This window comes from Squalius cephalus, assembly GCF_949319135.1.
Source record: "Squalius cephalus genome assembly, chromosome: 6".
Lineage (NCBI taxonomy): Eukaryota > Metazoa > Chordata > Actinopteri > Cypriniformes > Leuciscidae > Squalius > Squalius cephalus.
In genome coordinates, this window is record NC_137127.1 from 33,457,073 (window position 1) to 33,476,154 (window position 19,082).

At 37.7% G+C, this 19,082-nt stretch overlaps 1 protein-coding gene across 2 annotated transcripts in view; it reads right to left on the reverse strand.

Moving 5' to 3' along the window:
- Positions 1-19,082, reverse strand: part of LOC307160261 (rho guanine nucleotide exchange factor 26-like) — a gene marked incomplete at its 3' end in the record, with an annotated part of 106,440 nt that overhangs the window by 66,959 nt on the left and 20,399 nt on the right. For both annotated transcript variants that reach the window (XM_079874213.1, XM_079874214.1), the window contains exon 4: positions 6,591-6,736. In XM_079874213.1, coding sequence (XP_079730339.1) covers positions 6,591-6,736 — 146 coding nt within the window. The remainder of the gene's footprint in view (positions 1-6,590; positions 6,737-19,082) is intronic.

Below are 19,082 nucleotides of genomic sequence, written 5' to 3' on the forward strand. Positions count from 1 at the left end.
GCACCAGTGGCACACATAGACTGTAAAAAAAAAAAGATAGATGACACGTCTCCACTCCACTCAAAAATTAAGCCAAAATATCCCAGAAACAGTTGTTGCAGATTACGTGATTGGGAGCCCGAGTCTGCGCAGTAGTGATCCTGAGGTGGAGCTGCGGTATCAAGGTCCCACCAATACTCCCAGCCCTGCAGAATCAATCGCAAGCACAGCTGTCAATTATGACGTTACACCCTGTTTTTATTGCATCAAATAACTAACTTCAACCAAACTTATGGGAAAAATACATCTCTCCATATACGTGTCGCAGTTTTATCTTTCATTTTATTAATCTGTTATTTATTTAAGTGAAATATATTTAGCATATTTATTCCTTTATATGATTTTAGGGATGTACCGACACCACTTTTTCCAGAAAAAGTCAGATACCGATACTTTAATTTGTGGTACTTGCAGATACTGAGTACAGATATCTGTATAATGTATATTCATTGCATTTTTTTCATTTTTAAAAATATTGTGTAGAGAAACCAAAAGAATATGATTCAAATTAGTTGGCTTATTTCGTTTAGCAAATAGATATTTCCTTCAGTTATTTTCATGCCTGTTAAAATGTATTGTAGAATCTTAGTTTACTTTCACTGTTAATTCTGTTCTATTCTATCATATTTTATCTTTCATTTAATAGCACAGTGAATATTTAGTGGTTAAAATTTTTAAATGCCAGTGAAACATTACAATTTGCAGGTGCAGAAATTGAATAAAGTAATCAAATGTAAAATAACACTGCATCGTCTTCTTCTATACATAGAAGAACATATACATGTATAATTTATACATGTATAAATTAAATATAGATTAATCCTCATCAAAGCTACAAAAGTTATTCAGTCAAGAGCAGTTTCTTTTTGTCTTTTGTTGTTAGATAAACATTAGATAATAGTTACTTTTTGTTAAAAATGGGAATACTATCAGGATTACAATGGTTTTACTTAAAACTAAATAAATTAGTATTTTGACATAATAACGCTATTTTGACAGTAGTGATGTGCCAATCATGGTTTTATCCGTGGAGACTGAAGATAATTCGAATGTCGGCCGGGCCAAGTCATAAAAAAATAACATTCCAATTAACTGCAAGTGGGTCGTGGGTCGATGAGGGATAAATCATTAATGTGTTGATTTTAATAAAGACACAGAACTCTCATTTCACAGTAAAATGCAACGAACATGCATTACTTCATTAAAACTCAATTTAATGTTAGGCAAATTGGTAGTAGCAACAGTGCCAGGAAAAAAGGTAGCAAAATGCAACCATTTAGCTGCAGTCTGGAGCTCTGACTCAGGTCCTGAAACTGGCTCAAATGACCAAAGGCCACTGCAAGAAAAAAAAAATTTTTCTTCTATTTGACTCATTGATATTGACTTGTGCCACAGATTCCAGATTTTTTTTTTTTCTCATTTTTTACAAGAAAGGAAAGTCATTTTGAGATTAGAGAGAAAACATGAAAGACAAATAGTTAACTGGGACAGTAAGAGAGAGAAGTAGCAGTGGTAACATGTCTGATAACAACTCCACCCAGACAACTCTAGTCCAGATTCCTGTAAAAAAGCTGTCAGGGACACTACAAATGATGATGTGACATAACATGACCTCAAAATGTGTACCTTCCTGTCTCTAAACACCTCTCCCTCTTGCTGGAAAGATCTGAAAGATTTCTGAGAAACCAAGTAAAACGAAAGTAAAAGCAGCACCAAACTGGGGTTTTACCATTATTTTTCCAGGGAATATGGGTGGCAGACAGCGGCAGAGAAGTCTCATGACTCATGATTACATCATTTATGAACAAATGGTCTAGTTATTGTAAACATCTGCGTGTTACAAAGGAATCCAGCCAAGCCACCAAGTACTTTTAACACATTTATAATACCAAACCATCGTAACTCTAAAACACTCGACATACTACAGACACTAGGCCCTTATTCTGCAGATTTTAAGGCAGCAGTACATTCTCCAATGACTAAAATTCTCTCTACAGATATTGGTATTGACTCTGGTATATCAAAATATTAAATGCAACAACATCTTGACATTTTCAAAAGAAAATAGGAGTGGGGGACATGAATATTAATCACTTGGCATAAACTGATTAGCTGAAAGTGCTAGCAAATGGGATTGTGTCTTGCGCACCAGTTGAGAATTTGTGTTTATGGCTAAAATAGTGAATAATTCCAAAACATCCTCATTTTGACAGGAAAAAACAAAAATAACATTTTCATCTAGTGTATAAATTTTACGCAGTATGTCAGACTCTCTTGCATTCTTTATTTGTATGCATGTGAGAGAAATAGTAAAAGAGAGAGTGCCATCAGCATAGCAATGGTAATTTGCCCGCCAGCAATAATATCTGGCCCGCACCCGATTATTTTGATAGTGGCTGGTTCTGAAATAGATCTGTCATGACAGCAACAGTTACTCACAATCACTTCGTCTTTAGTGATTTTGCCTTCAAAATAAAAGTATGATAACGTTTTTGCAGCAATGTTTTCTTTTGGGATGAATAGAGAGCTTTTAATTTGAAAAGTTTTGAAAGACATTCAAAAGAGTCTGTGGATCGCTTCGTTGCAGATAAGACACACTGGCTTTGCATTCACAATACTAGGTAGGATGAACACATAGTTGTCTTTCCATTCTTCTTTGTATGCCCTATTTTCGCTGTCAACTTTCCTCTTTAGACTCTTTGATAGTGCCATTTTCTCTCACCAGCTAGTTTAAATGTTGACATCACTCTGCACACGACATAATAGCGTACCTCGAGCACACAAACAATTTTTAAAAAATGCAGTTTAATACGTCAGGATGCCAAGGAATCATTTTGAGTGTAAAAGTAGGCTACATCAAATAATTTTTACAATAAGTTAGGCTCCATTGTGTAACAAGCAAATTAAAATGATTCACATTTATTATTCACAATATGGAAAGAGGAAATAAAACATTCTGAATGTTCTGATCCAATCTGACTTCTGACCTGTAATGCTGCCTGGATCATAATCATACACTGTTCGCTCACTGGCCAGAGGAGATCTGGCCCCGACTGAGCCTGAGTTCTCCCAAGGTTTTTTTCTCCATTCTGTCACCTGATGGAGTTTTGGTTCCTTGCCACTGTTGCCTTTTGGCTTGCTTAGTTGGGGACATTTAATATTCAACAATATTTATCTGCCTTACTTAAGGTGGACGATGACGCAATTTTCTTCTAGAAACAAACTTTGTTTTATTATTTTCATGTTATCACTGTGAAGCTGCTTTGATGCAATCTGTATTGTAAAAAGCGCTATATAAATAAAGGTGACTTGACTTGACTAAAGACGGAGAATGAAAATGCAACTGTCTGCGGTCCAATTATCTGTATTTATATTTAGAACAGCTTGTTCCATGCCCTGATATATGACCTTATGCAATAGCCTATGCATTCTTGAAGTGGCAACCCTTATGCGAAGCCCTCCTTATGTGAAGACCTACTCAGGTAAAGACCTGAGAGTCTACCTGTGCGAGTCCGCTGAGCTAGGATACAGACAAATTATTTCTTCCTTTCTACTTTCTTATTTCCCCTGTGCCACCAGATCATGTTCATGGCAGACGGGAGTACAAGCACGTCCACACATATAAATGCACTCCAGGCCACTGATGTTCCTTTAGCAGCGGAGGCTCATGGTTCGGAGACAGGCAAAAGTACATACAAGGCTTAAGCCTCTGCAGATGATCCAGAATGCGGTACCATGTCTGTTTTTTCAATCAGCTAAAGGGCAGAGAAAGTCTTGGTTACTAGTGTAACCTTCATTCCCTGATGAAGGGAACGGATACGTGTCGAAAACTGACACTAGAGGTCACTCTTGAGTAGGGTTGGGTATCGAGAACCGGTTCCATTTTAGAACCGGTAACAAATTTCCAAAAACCGGGTATTCAATAAGACGCACGCATTACGATTACTCTTATCGATTCCTGACTACCCGTTATTTCAAATGTAGGCGCGCGGCAAGCACGTTCATAATAGAAGCGACATGAGCCGTGGGCACGACGAACATGCGGTGCGTGGTGCTCGTTTTTGCAGGCGCGCCTATGCCTCGGCAAGATGAAAACATCTCAACTCTTCAGAATGCCGCAAGCGGTGCGCAGGTCATGTGACAAAAAACAACCGACCTTTCTGTAACATCAAAAGCTTGGCTGAACAGCTGATCATAGCTGAACAGGGCGGGTTTTTATTTCTCATCTCCATAAATATATCTAGTAGCCTAGTAAAGCTAATGCAAGGGCTATAAATCAATTAATCCTTTGCTGATACTTCCTCGTCGTCATCATGGAGAGTGCAGTTCATGGTTGCATAGCAACGACAGATGCCACAGGAGCGCAAGCACTTGTGGAAAGAAGGAGAAAGTGGCGCGGCCGTGCTTTTCCATGCAGGAAACGAAATGTGACGCGATATGTGAACGGTCCCTAATTCAGGAATCGATGTGGCTTAAAATCATTTTTGTTTTGTTTAAAATGGAGATCACGATTACATACATCAGACAACTACTCAGAATAACATGTTTAGTCTAATAGTCTATTTTTTTTTTAAACTAGTTTGAATAATTAATTCAAACACTAATTAATTCAGTGTTTAATAAATACTTGTTTAATGAATGAATGATTCACCGTTTTTGAACAAATCTCTCAAGTCTTCTTGAATAAATAATTCAATGAAAAAAACAGTCGATTTTTGCCACCTACTGCTGGAGTAATAATGTATACACCTTTATATGAAGAAACTCCTTTCACTTTAGCCATTTTATTGGTTATTTCTTAAAATTGGCAAGAATAAAAGGTAGAAATATTTATTCTTCAAGTATTTGCCCTTTTTTCTCCCTCCAAAAAATATTGGAATCGGAAACAAGAATCGATAAGAACCAGATTCGATAAGCAGAATCGGAATCGGAATCGCTAAAAATGAAACGATAACCAAACCTACTCTTGAGACCCCCAAATACCTCTGACGTATTCAGAAAAGGCCAATGGAATTGCCGTGTGGAATTTGCATGCCAGGCCACGCCCTACTTGTCCCTGAAGGGAGTAGTGGGAACTTTGGGCACATATCCAGGCTGGGTCTCAAGACAACGCGAGTAGGCCGGCACGAATTACAGACACGAGTCACTAACGGAGAAGGCTTGTAGGTCCCCCACCCTCTTGATGGAGGTGAGCGCAATCAAGAGGGCAGTCCTCTTTGAGAGGGTGCTAAATGCAACTGATTGCAAAGGCTTAAACGGATCTTTCTGCAGGGCCTGTAGGACCAGAGAAAGATCCCAAGAGGGGATGACAGGAGGTCTAGGAGGGTTTAGCTTATGTGCACCTCTTAGGAACCTATCAATTAGGTTGTGGTTTCCCAAATACTAGCCACCCATTGTGTCATGGATAGCACTATTGCGGCTATGTACGACCTTAGGGCCTTTCAGGCCCTGGTGAAAAAAGGAAAGCAGAGACCATGGAACGACATGAAGGCGAGTAAATGATGATAGAAATTTTATTATTTAAATAGTGTGTGCCTAAATAATTATAGTTTATTCAAATTTAAACAACTAAATGGCACTAAAATCTCATGATAGTTCATGTGTTTATAGTTCTACTGATAATAGTATTAATATATCTAATTTCTTATCTGGACTTATATGTGTTTCTGCATGTGATGGTGTTTTCACAGGTGGATATACCTACACTGCTCTGCTTTAAAGCTGTATGCCCTCCTGCCAAAACCAACAGTACACCACACAACCAGAGATCCCTTATAAGCCCATATACTCCAGCCATTTCAAACTGATACAATTTCTCTTCTTCCTTTTGTACACCTTTGTCCTTTCTTTTTTACGTGTCACTCTACATTCTTTGATGTAGATATTAGATAGATAGTTAGATATTAGATTTTTTTTCAGATTTGCCTCCTACACTTTCCATTTTTATTTCTCTCTTTCTAGCATTGTAGCATTCTCTAGCTCATTCTTTCTGCTGGTGGTTGTTGGTTCATAACAATGATACAGTTTGCTTCTCTCTCAACCTTAGCATTAGAGCATTCCTGCTTAAACATTCCCAGATATTAGTAAACAAAAACACTGGGGAACAGAACACTAAGTGTAAAATAGTGTTAAAGCCTTCCAAACCTAATTATGTAATTCCATATCTGGTCGTCACACTGTTCTATCCCTCTACATTTTTTACATTTTTCCATGGGGAAGAATTATCTGGTATTTGCTAAGGAACTGGAGACTTGCCATACCATTTTCCAATGGACAAGCTTATCCCAGCCCACTCTCCTTCTGTTTCCCTCCTATATTTGGATAAAAAACACCTGCTTTCAATCCCTTGCTCTCTTGAATAAAAACTGAGGCTAGAACACCCAGCAAAACAGAGCCGGATGACATTCCTTAAGATTCCAGAATTCCCAAACGCTGCCACAACAGAGTGTGTTAAAGTTCATAAACAAATATCCATTTGTGTAAAACTGTAAATGTCCATCAAAACTCAAAGATTTTGAAAGGTGTGCATATGTTCCTCCATAGTTCCTCACCACACTAAGCTGACTCCAGGATGTCCGGATGGGTCTGTATTGGACCACAATGCCTTCATCTGGCTGAGGTTGTTTGGGCTCAGTGTCCTCATCAGAATCATTGTGCAGTGCTTTCTCTTGGTAATTCTGGTACAGAACTTCTTCCTCTGAAACAACAAAACACATAGTAACTTTGTAAGACTGTGAAAACATTCCTAGAAATGATCACCTGATGGCACATTCTGAACTACACATTTCACATATTTAACATAATATTTAACATACCTGTGACCAGTTTACACAGACATTAATCTATCTTCTGCTTTTAAGATTTTTAAGAAGGTAATTAATAAAATAAAAAATTCACATGTATGCATTTCAATTAATTGGTTTATAGAAATGATTATCTGCTTCATTTGAGTCTATTAGGATATCCAACACTAAAACTGCCTGATTAGGCGATATTGACAAGCCATAATAGGGCTGTGCAAAAAAAAAGGTCTGTGCAAGAGCTGGTATAAACCACAGTATAAAATGTCTATCATTAGTGATTTTGCTATATCATGTATATTGAGGTATTTAAATATATAGCACTATTGACACTTCAAAGTGATGAAATGCATGAATGAGAATTTAAAAAGCAGGACGTGCCTGATGTTAAAATAATAAACACTCAATTCATGTAAACACAGCCGGTTATGTCTTAAGTGAAAGTAAATAGTATAATAGATCCGTGCGTTTGATCTTAAAGGAGATCATGAAAATCTGACTTTTTCAGTGTTTAATTGCTATAATCGGGTCCCCGGTGCATCTACCAACCCAGAAAATGTGAAAAGTGACAACCCAGTAACTTTGTTTTGGTAAGCCTTTCTCTGCAAGCATGTAAAAAAATAAGCAGATCAGATTTTGCTCCCCTTCTGATGTAGGAAGTGGATCTTATTATAATATTACCGCCCCTTAATCAGCACGTTTCCAACCACGGTGCCGCCATTTGGTTTTCGCAAGCGACAACAGTGCACCCAGTTCTAACGCAATGGCAAAAGTTCAAGCAAAGCATGCAAACTGTTCTGTTGTTGGCTGCACAGACGATCACAGAACACTATTTGACAAAAAAAATGTCACAGCTATCTTATAAAGACCTCAGAGAACTGTGTCAACGTGTAAAAGTTAAACATGACGGTACATGCAAGTCGATGAGATTAATCAACGTAACTCCACAACAACTACATAAATGTATCCACTAACCATTCAGAAATGTTCAGGTGCAGTCTTAAAGTTGCAACCTCATCCTGAGTCTCTCTGTGAGGCTGCAACCCCACTACAGGTTATTTCTGAGATTTTGGATGAGTGAGATTATTCACGTGTTTTGTTATTGCCAGAGTATCCGAAGCTAGTGTAAAGGATCGGCCCTCTTCTGAAAGGGGGCGAGGAACAGCAGCTCATTTGCATTTAAAGCGACACACAAAAAGGCACGTTTTTGCTCACACCCAAAAAGGGGCAAATTTGACAAGCTATAATAAATGATCTGGGGGGTATTTTGAGCTGAAATTTCACAGACACATTCTGGGGACACCATAGATTTATATTACATCTAGTAAAAAGGGGCATAATAGTGTTGTCAAAAGTACAGACTTCGGTACCAAGTCGATACTGAAATTTTAAAAATGTGACGATTTGAGCGCTGTTGAGCGGAATTGTAAACACCTCGGAATACAATACAATACAATTTTATTTGTATAGCACGTTTAAAAACAACTGGTATTGACCAAAGTGCTTTACAAAAGGACTTTATAGAAAACATATAAAACAGAAAAGCAAATTTAAAAACAATAAAAATGGAAAACCTATTAACTAAGAAAAAAAAAAAAAAGACAATCAAGATATATTGAAAGTAATTGAAAAAAAGATACGTTTTCAAAATGGATTTAAAATTTAATAAAGTTTGGCCGGATCTGATGTAAGCCGGTAGGCTATTCCATAACTTAGGGGCCGATGACCGCAAAAGCACAATCACCCCTGCTTTTATGTCTAGTTTTAGGAACAGATAGTAGATCAGAGTCCCCCAATCTGAGGGATCTTGACTGTGTGGGCGGATGTAGCAGTTCAGATAGGTACTGTGGAGCCTGGTTCTGCAAACACTTAAAAAAACAAATAACAAAACATTAAACTAAATTCTAAATTTAACTGGTAGCCAAAGAAGCGAGATCAAAACCGGGCATCAAAAATGAATTGCAGGCGTGTGAAACATATTTGAGGGGCACCAATATTAAGAGTATTAAGAGTTATAATAATCTAATCTAGAACTTACAAAAGCATGCATAGCATTCTCAAAGTTTTAAGCAGACAAAAAGGGCTTAACCCTGGCTAAAAGACAAAGATGATAAACCTTTAGAGGAGCAACAGCATTTAAGATGTTAGAGCAGATAGAATTAAAAAAAGTTCAAATGTTCATCAGCATCCAAGAAGCTTAAAGATGAGTCCATGTCTTGATTGGCACGTAGACTGAGATATGATGCTATAAAATCCTCTCCTGCACGATCAGTAAAAAATACGAGTCAGCCGTGAGCGAGGTTGCTTATGTATAGTTCCATTAAGAGGTAGGGAGAACAAAATCCAATCGGCAAGTGATCCGACATGTCCAATACAGGTAAACCACGTGATAAAATTAAGTCTAAAGTATGTCCCTGAATATGAGTGTGGCCAGACACCCACTGATCAAAATCAAAAGAGACTAGATCTCTGCAAACTCATTGAGAAAATCTTTGTTCAGCTGAGGTGGGCGATAACCCAAGACAAATACCAGTGAGTTAGTTAAAGTGAGCTGTAGCAACTGCACTTCAAAGGTGCAGCGAGGGCTAGTTGTTAGACCGTGGCAGGGATAAGAATTTTTAAACACTGTCGCTAGTCCACCACCACGGCCAGAAAGCCCTGTGGAACTAATTCAGTGAATTAACTTAACCAGGTCTCAGTAATGAATAAAATATCCAAGTCATGCGCCATGAAGAAGTAATTTATTATAAATGTCTTGTTCACCACTGACCGTGCGTTGATCAATGCCACCTTAAGTGGCGATGTTGCTTCCTCCAGCAGCGTTTTCCAGTTTAGCGGTCGGAGGTTAAGGAGATTCACTCCACGGTGTCGAAAGCAGGAGGAGACGCCGCGTGAAGGCACAGACAAAGAGCATGGAACAACAGGTCGAAGCCACCGATGCAAGGGAAAAGACCATGCAAAGGCACTGGCAAAGTGGCGCTCATAGGCCAGCACAGGTCCAATACACACATGCGGAGACCGCTCAAGACTTCAGCCGAACAGTGATTCCACCCCGCTTGCCATGCTTCCTCTGACGCCGTCGCCTCCAGGGAGGATCGGCGGGATACCAACGCAGGTGTGCAGGGAGGTGTGGGTGAGCAGGTAGGGGCGACTCATCGGCAAGACACAGTTGAGTCGATAGCCATGCGGATATTTAATAATGTTTGGCGATTGTAAACGAGCGACATGTCACAGTCTGAATTTAGTAGGAACAAACATAAAATCACAAGATTTAAAAACGAGAAGGAGAGCAACGGCATGCCACATACAACGGCGCCATCTTTTTCAATGGAATGGCCATTGTACTCACGCTCATCAAATATGTCTGTGATTGGCTACAATGATCAGCACTTCTAAAACATGTTGTAAATATACATCAATGTATACATCTTCATCGAGCGCTTACACAGATACACACGGGAGCGTTTGAAATCAGGCATCTATCAGCGGATCATATGTCATGCATATTGTGTTATGTAAATATATTTGCACAGTGAAGTAGACACTGCTTAAAGTTTATTGACACATTAAAGTGATAAAATACATATCAAATTGAAATCGGATCAGATTTAGTAATTGTGAACGGCAAAAAAAAATCGCATGAAATGCAAATTTTACAAATCAGTTTCGAGCTAAATTATGTGTTTAGAAATCCTATTCAAATTGCATTTCTGGAAATCTGTTTCAGTCTGACTGCTCTGAACGGATTTTGCGTGGTTTATGTGACTCATGCCACATAAAACAAACATCAGACGGTGTTATAGGTAACATGTTGAAAGTCGCAGCAGAAACAGTGTTGTGTTGCTGCAAAGTGCCAGATTAGCAGAAAATATCAATACAAAGGAGACATGTTTTGAAACTGGCCGATACACCAGCATGGAATAAAGCCACGCATTCCAGCCTTCAACGTTTCTGCCGTTACCTCATAAGGCGCATTAGTCCAGCGCAGTGGCTGTTGTTGTTTTTGGCGTATATCTACCAACGCAACGTCATTGAAATCAATGCAAGTATTACGCAAAATGAAAGAGCGGCATGGGACACGCAAATTGGATCTGAACAGATGCGATAAACAATGTGGGCAGTCAATAATTTTAGATCAGATTCCAATCAGATACACAAATAATCAGATTTGGACAGACAGTGTAGCCCGTAGCCTTACTTTCACCTAGCACCGGACCACGACTGACTGTGAATGATAACATAACTAGCATTAATACCATGAATGATCACCACATCAGAGTGAATATGTCATTATACATCGTATTGGCAATAAGAAGTAGCCCTACATACTAGCGGTGTGACGAGACACTTATCTCACGAGACGAGACGAGACATGAGATTAGGTTCACGAGAATGAGAACGAGATGAGACAAGATTTTATAGAAATCCTCAATGACAAAGTTCATGACTGGAAAAATAGTCTGCAGGTGCATTCTGAAATGTTTTAACTAATAATCTTCTAATGAATGTCATTTCAGTTCTACTTTATGAGTATGAATTATCATATGTATTGAAAGACAACAATATACAAGCACTGTAAAAGGTTTTGCCACAAACTGTTTGGCTTTTCTCCTGTATGATTTCACATGATTCTCTTCAGACCTTACTCTACATGAATTATGAGCTTCCAGAACTTCTGATTGAGGCTGTGTGACCTCCTAATTGAACTCCTTTCCTCAAATTGAACATAGAAATAAAAACTGTATAAATAACAAAAATAAATAACAGTTTTATCTTAGTCTTATTAAGTGCAAACAATAAGTGCAAGTGCAACCATAATCAAAGAACTGTAGCACACAGACTCTTTATTATTGTTTTGAAATTGCTGTTTTATTTTGCACCGGCAGTTATAGGGTTAAGGCAGTGAGTTCGGAAAAAGGCCTGGTAGAGAGAAACGGGCAAGTGAGTTTGGCTGGTGCGTTTGTGTACAGTTCTTGCGTCCCGAAAATTAAAAGTTCAGAAACGAAGCCTCCCTTGTCTTACGTTCTTCAGATGTTACAGTACTCTCTCAATATTCAAAGTGAAAACAGAGGCCAGACCCACAACTACACAGTCCAGAGATAGGTTTGATATTTTGAGACTGTATGCAGCCTAATTTGCGCGCATCAGGGAGCTCGCGTTTCACTTTGGGATTTGCGATCGCACGTAGGCTACTCAGTAGCGGCAATGTTGAGCACGCATTCTACAAGATAAGACATTTATCAGACGTTTTAGGCTCTGTTGCGCAACGAATCATCCGCCATCGTCACGGGATAAGCGAACTGTGATTCCTAATGCACCTGTGCAGAAGAGCAGACATTTACAATATACAATGGTTTTTATTTTTATAAAAACAGCAAAACAACAGTGGAGGCATGTAATCTGAATGTAGCGGTGGTATATTCTATGCTAATTTCACCCTCACGCTCTGTCATGGCGATACCACGAGACAGCTTTTCACCCGACGACAAAATCTCGTCACATTTTAGTCTCACGAGATCTCGTAGCACGAGATACTACTCACACCCCTACTACTACATACTACTATGTATATATCTGAAAAAAAATTAATCTGAACAAGTAACATATGCTGCTTTTATTCCAACCAAATTATAACATAAATGTTTTACAATCACATTACTGACATTTAGATCTAACGACTGCTCAGTCATCAGATCACACATTGCAAATTAGGGCCTGTTTACACCTGGCCACTTCATGCGTCTTTTCTGATCGGATAGCTATCTGTATTTGTAAAGACCAGGGCTGCATCCAAAAACGTAGGCAACTGACTTGTTGCAAGATACCTCACAAAACTGATTTCGAACAGGCAGCGTACAACCTCAACCCCCAGGTTCTATGAGGGGGGACTCGAGCAGTAGCACTCTCTTCCTGCTCTTGCCGAAATGGGGATGAACCTCTTGAACGCTGCTGATTGACGTTTCACCTCCTAAAACCTCTCGACGACCAAGCTTTTTTCTTACAGCATAGCCGAAGAGGCCATTGAGTCTCCTTGGTGGTGCAGAGAGACAGGTCGGTGGCCCGACGAAGCTCTTTAATATTGTTGGGCCTGACCCCCTCGCCCTCATCAAGAATATCAAAGCAAGTGTGCCTGTTAAGACTGCGTCAAAAAGAGCGAGGCAGGAGCGGAGCGTCAGCAACTGCTCACAGTGATAACAGGCAGCCCCCTCGAGAGCTGCCTGTGCATGCTCTGCTCCCAGGCAGAGAACACAAAATGTATCCGTGATGTCTCTGTATATACAGTACTGTGCAAAAATCTTAGGCATGTTAATATCTGTAAAATATCGTGTTAAAATGCTGTAAAATGCTGTAAAATGCTTTCAAAAATAAAAATCATAAATTGAATTTATTTATGATTTAACTTCTATTAACGAATTCAAAACAATATTTGGTGTAACAACCCTTTGTGTTTAAAACGGCTTTTGTCCAGGTACACTTGCGCATAGTTTTTCAGGTAGCTTTGCAGGAAGGTTTCTTCAAGCATCTTGGAGACGTTCCCGCAGTTCTTCGGGATTTAGTCTGTCTCAGTTTTTTCTGTTTCTTCATGTAGCCTAATCACAGACGGACTCGATGATGGTGAGATCAGATCATGCTGGCTGTTGTCAGAGTCCTTGTGCATACAGAAATCTCACTGGATTATTACAATTAATGGCAAAAATAATGTTTGGAAATGTAAACTGATATTTCCTACTGACACACTACAACAAAAGATATAAATAACTGACATAAAACTATAAAACTATACATATATATATATATATATATATATATATATATATATATATATATATATATATATATATATATGTATGTATGTATGTATGTACAGATGGTGGTCAACCAGAATGCCTATTACCGCCGCGCCAGCCGCCGCGGCGAAATTACCGCGGCGAAAATAAACCAGCCGCATTTCAAAGTCGTTCCCGAAATGACCGCCAGGTGGCGCAAAGGGACATTGTGCAAAACAGCAGCAATTGCCGTATTTTAAAATGTAAGTGGGTTAAATAATAGGCATATTTTTCATATATATAAATAGGCCTATTAGGCTACAACAGAATAGAACCAAAGATAGAATCAATTTTACAGCTGAAAAAATAGAATCAAAAGTTAAAAATAGAGACGATGTTAGGAGCAATGACGCTGAATATTTTTACTATTCTATTGAGGAATTAGATAAACGAAGAGCTCTCGTGAGCGATACAATTTATAGTGATTTCAAAAGCAGTCCTTAAAAAAAAAAAAAATTACATGGAGTAGTGTGGCATAATTTTTGAGAGATTACGCGGAACACGTTTTAGTTAAGATCCTGGTTTCAATGCCCTTAATGTATATAGGCTAGGCTTTAAAAAAAAATCACAACGCGTTTTGAGATTGTTTTGAATTAAACATTGAAGTTTAAAATGTAGTGTTTTGGCACACCAGGCCGAGTGGCGTTACGCATTGTTCAAAAATCAGGTTTTATTCTGGCATGTTGAATTGGCGTTAATATTTTTTATTTTTATTTATTAGATTTAGATTTTAGGTTTTGTTAGATTTATTTTTCTCATAACAGCTAAAATAACTTAATATATGCCTTGTCTTCATATGATTTTTATCAATGAACTAGTGTTTTCTGACAGTGTCGACTGCAAAGATGAAGTTGACGATCGCCATATTTGTAGTGAACGCACCTAGAGAGAAATGCACAAAGACATAATCAGAGAGTAGCCTTTTTCTTTTTCGTTTTGAATTATTTCGTTTGAAGACATTTCAAGCTTTGTGTATTTGATGTATTTATCATGTCTGTGTGAGGCATACGCTGAGTTTCGTTAAGTTAGGAGGATGAGATGCGCTCCAGCTGACGTGCAATGCAAGTGACCTCACGGGCGCCTCTATGATTAGTGTCTGTTTGCTTCTCTTACTTATTGAATCCAGACAATTGGGTGATGAAAAAATGATTAAAATTAAGATACAATTTATAGAAAACGAAATTCACTTTAAAAAAAGGTTTCTACTAAACAAAACTTAATGAAGTGGTCAAAATCATGTCTGACCCACTCCATATCCATCTCTCGATATAATGCATCTTATCTTACTCATGCTGTTCACTTTTCATATTCAACATAGATTGAAAAAACAACATTATAATATTTTAACAAATATGATACTAAATGAGATTATTTAATGTCTACAACAGTAGGCCTATAGACTCTATTTGTACAAATTGCTGCACGTTAATGTAATTAAATGAAACCTTGTAACGAATTCACACTGTAGGGTAGACTGTGTACAGTTGAGACACCTTAAATAACTTGCGTTCCAGCAAGCACAAGTTGTGATTTTTGCTGTGCACTTGCATATAAGTGTCAGCTGGGAAGGAAATATAGAGACCAGACCTCTTGGAACTTTAATTGAATACATAGCGTTGGTAAAGCATACTGAAATTACATCCCTACAAATGTATTAGGCCCTACTGAAAATAAATGTATCGAATTTAAGCAAAGTAGCCTAAATGTTAAGACTGTAAGCCCTTTGCTTTTTTACGTAGCCTAAAGGACTCTTATAGCCGACTTTGGGTTAATTTAATTTGTAGAGGATTTTTTAACTCAAACATTAACACTGAAATAAATTAAACTAAATTATTGTAATTTTTTGGCACACCACGACGAGTGGCGCTATGCATTGTTCTAAAGCCAGGTTTTATTCTGGCATGTTGAATTAGTGTTCAACAAATGCGGCGGCGCGTTCATTTGAATGAAGAGCGTTTCTCGCTCGTGCGAGCGAACACACACTGGAACGTTAGGCCGTATCGCAACGAGTGAATAGTGGCCGAGTGGTTGAACGTACGTTACGATCATTTAGATGACACGGGTTCGAATCCCGAACTAACTTGGACTACTGGTGTTTTTATATTAGCCTATTAATGCATTTTATAGTCTATTGTTGATGCAGAGAGATTTGTCTTCTAAAACATTTTTTTTTTGCCTATTTACAAAATAAAATCGCCATGCATTTCCATTTTACACTAAGGAACAAATATTATACAATGACTTTACTTCTGTAGCCTATAATAATTCATATATATGACGTTTAAACGACAAACAATAAAATCAGAACCAGTATTCTGTTGCGTTCATGGTTCCAGTGGCAGTAATGCATCCACGGCTTTTCAAAATGTCACAAAGCGTTTTGAGATTGTTTTGAATTAAATATTGAAGTTTATAATTTGTTTGGCACGACGAGCCTTGTTTTGTTTTGCAAACTCAGCTAGCCTGTGGGGGGTTTGGAGAAGGCAATACTTTGCTTTATCGTGGGGGTGCAGGACAGAGGTGTTAATGTTCCGTCTTTCATATGGAGAGTGTCGGAGCCAGCCTGATGAGGCAAAGGCAAAATTCTTTTAAGGATTAATCTCAAAATCTCCAAAAGTCCATAGCCTATGTACAGTAGGCCCTATATCTTATTAAATTATATATTGTAGTTTTATTGATTGTATAGGTTTTCCACAAACAATTTAAATTTAGCAGATACAGAGCTCTTTAATTCGCGACCCACCTCGTTTTATTGTAAGGTGAATTCAGCAAGGCATGTTGTATCTTTGAAGGAACAAAAGCTATTTGTTACAGTTTTTTCTTTCGTGATTTGTGTGGATGACACACAGCGACATATACAGTATTATCAGCTGTATGGTGTTTTTTTACGCTGAAATGCTTAATTTCGAGAAAGACCCGCCGCGCGCAGTGAGGGAGACCAAACTTAGCCTACTAAAAAAATATCCATCGCGAGAGAGGCAAAGAAAAACGCCTGTTCTTAATTTATGTTGCTTTGAACTTTTTCCGTTTTGTACCGTTTTAATTTTTTAATTTAGCTGCAATTTCTTTGACAATAGAAATTTAAAATGTTGCAAGAATAGGCCTAAGATTCTGTGTTTCTTATTTTGCATCACAAAGGGAATAAACTCTATCGATGCAACCCTGTTTAAATAAATAAACTGTCCCGACACTTTATTCATATCTTAAAATGTGCGATGGGTTTTCAAACTTAATTAATTTTATTTTTATTTTACATTTTCATTGTTTATTTTTTAATTGAAAGCAATACTGTATTGAAAGTATTTTTCTGATTTGTTCGATCTGTTTTGAAAAATGTCTTCCGTTGATATGGCCGGGTCACTGTCAGTCATCTCAATCTCGTGAATGATTCACACACACACAAAAAAATAATTTAGCAGATTAAAGACGAATCATCTTCATTTTCTGGTGCAATCGGCTGACAGTCTTCCTTCATCAGATGTGTCGTCTTTGCAGCGGGAATGTAGCAAATTTATGTTGTAATGTACAATTGATAATTAACCCTCTGATGGTCTTTATTTATGTCTACACTCTGGGTTTTGGGGTCTCTAGAGACCCCAGAAAATAACATTTAATTTTGTAACAAGATAATAGTTTTTTTTTTTTTACAAATGTAATTTTATTCTGTTTGTTAATGTTTTTACTCAACATTTGTGCAGTTTTTGGAGAATTTATGATATTTTTTAAATTTCTATAAATAAATTAATAAATAAATATTTAAATAGCCTTTTTACAAAAAAACAGCATTTGATGTAAAATTCACTTTATAAAAGACCCAGATTTCTAACTTTCATTCATGGGGATAACATGGATGATTTTAAATGGTTTAATGTAACATTTTTGCCCATTTTTTGGAAAATGCAGTTTTAAAATAAAAAATAATAATTTTAACCACTAGATGGCTATAGAGCTCCACTATATGCTATTTGCTATTAGACTACCTGAAAGATATCTTTTCACAAGTTGGATTCAGTTGGATTCATATCTAAATATTATAAAATCACAATTATAACAAAAATAAAATATTTTTGTCAAAGTTTAGCATTTTTTTGTACCAAAAAACCCCCCAGTTTTTCAATAATGTTACATTATGATTAGAATCAAACCTGAACAAAATGTTACAAAGAGAAATGTTGGAGTCTTAAGATTTTATCATTTATTTCAATCATTTATTTTTAATCTAATTCTAGATTCTAGACACACACAATTGCGTGTGTGTGTGTGTGTGTGTGTGTGTGTGTCTGAGAGATAAAGAGAGAGAGAGTGTGTGAGTACACATTGTCGATGTGCCAGTGTCACCACACCACTTTATATTTGAAGTGGTTTAGCATTTTGGATGATTTTATTTGACAAATTATAGCCTTACAAATGTTCCTGTGTGTGTGTGTGTGTGTGTGTGTGTGTGTGCGTGTGTGTGTGTGTGTGTGTGTGTGTGTGTGTATGTGTGTGTGTGTGTGTGTGTTTACATTTTCAATGTGTCAGTGTCACCAATTTATTTTTGTGGTGGTACTGCATTTTGGATGATTTTATTTGACAAATTATAGCCTTACAAATGTTCCTGTGTGTGTGTGTGTGTGTGTGTGTGCGTGCGTGTGTGTGTGTGTGTGTGTGTGTGAGAGAGAGTGTGCGAGTACACATTGTCGGTGTCAGTGTCACCACTTTATATTTGTGTTGGTTCTGCATTTAGGATGATTTTATTTGACAAATTATAGCCTTACAAATGTGTGTGTGTGTGTGTGTGTGTGTGTGTGTGTGTGCGCGTGCGTGTGTGTGTGTGTGTGTGTGTGTGTGTGTGTGTGTGTGTGTGAGTACACATTGTCGGTGTCAGTGTCACCACTTTATATTTGTGTTGGTTCTGCATTTTGGATGATTTTATTTGACAAATTATAGCCTTACAAATGTGTGTGTGTGTGTGTGTGTGTGTGTCTGTGTGTGTGTGTGTGTGTGTGTGTGTGTGAGTACACATTGTCGATGTCAGTGTGACCACTTTATATTTGTGTTGGTTCTGCATTTTGGATGATTTTATTTGACAAATTATAGCCTTACAAATGTGTGTGTGTGTGTGTGTGTGTGTGTGTGTGTGTGTGTGTGTGTGTGTGTGTGTGTGTGTGTGTGTGTGTGTGTGCGTGTGTACATTTTCAATGTGTCAGTGTCACCAATTTATTTTTGTGGTGGTATTGCATTTTGGATGATTTTATTTTACAAATGATAAGAGAACAGTTTTTATAGTCTCAAAAATGTATTCCTCTATATGTGTGTGTGTGTGTGTGTGTGTATACACACGTGTTGTGAGCAATATAATTTAGCATTGTGGATGTTTTTTGCATTGGTGGAAGTGTGCCACTTTATTTGTGCCATTTCTGTCGATGTGTTCTGC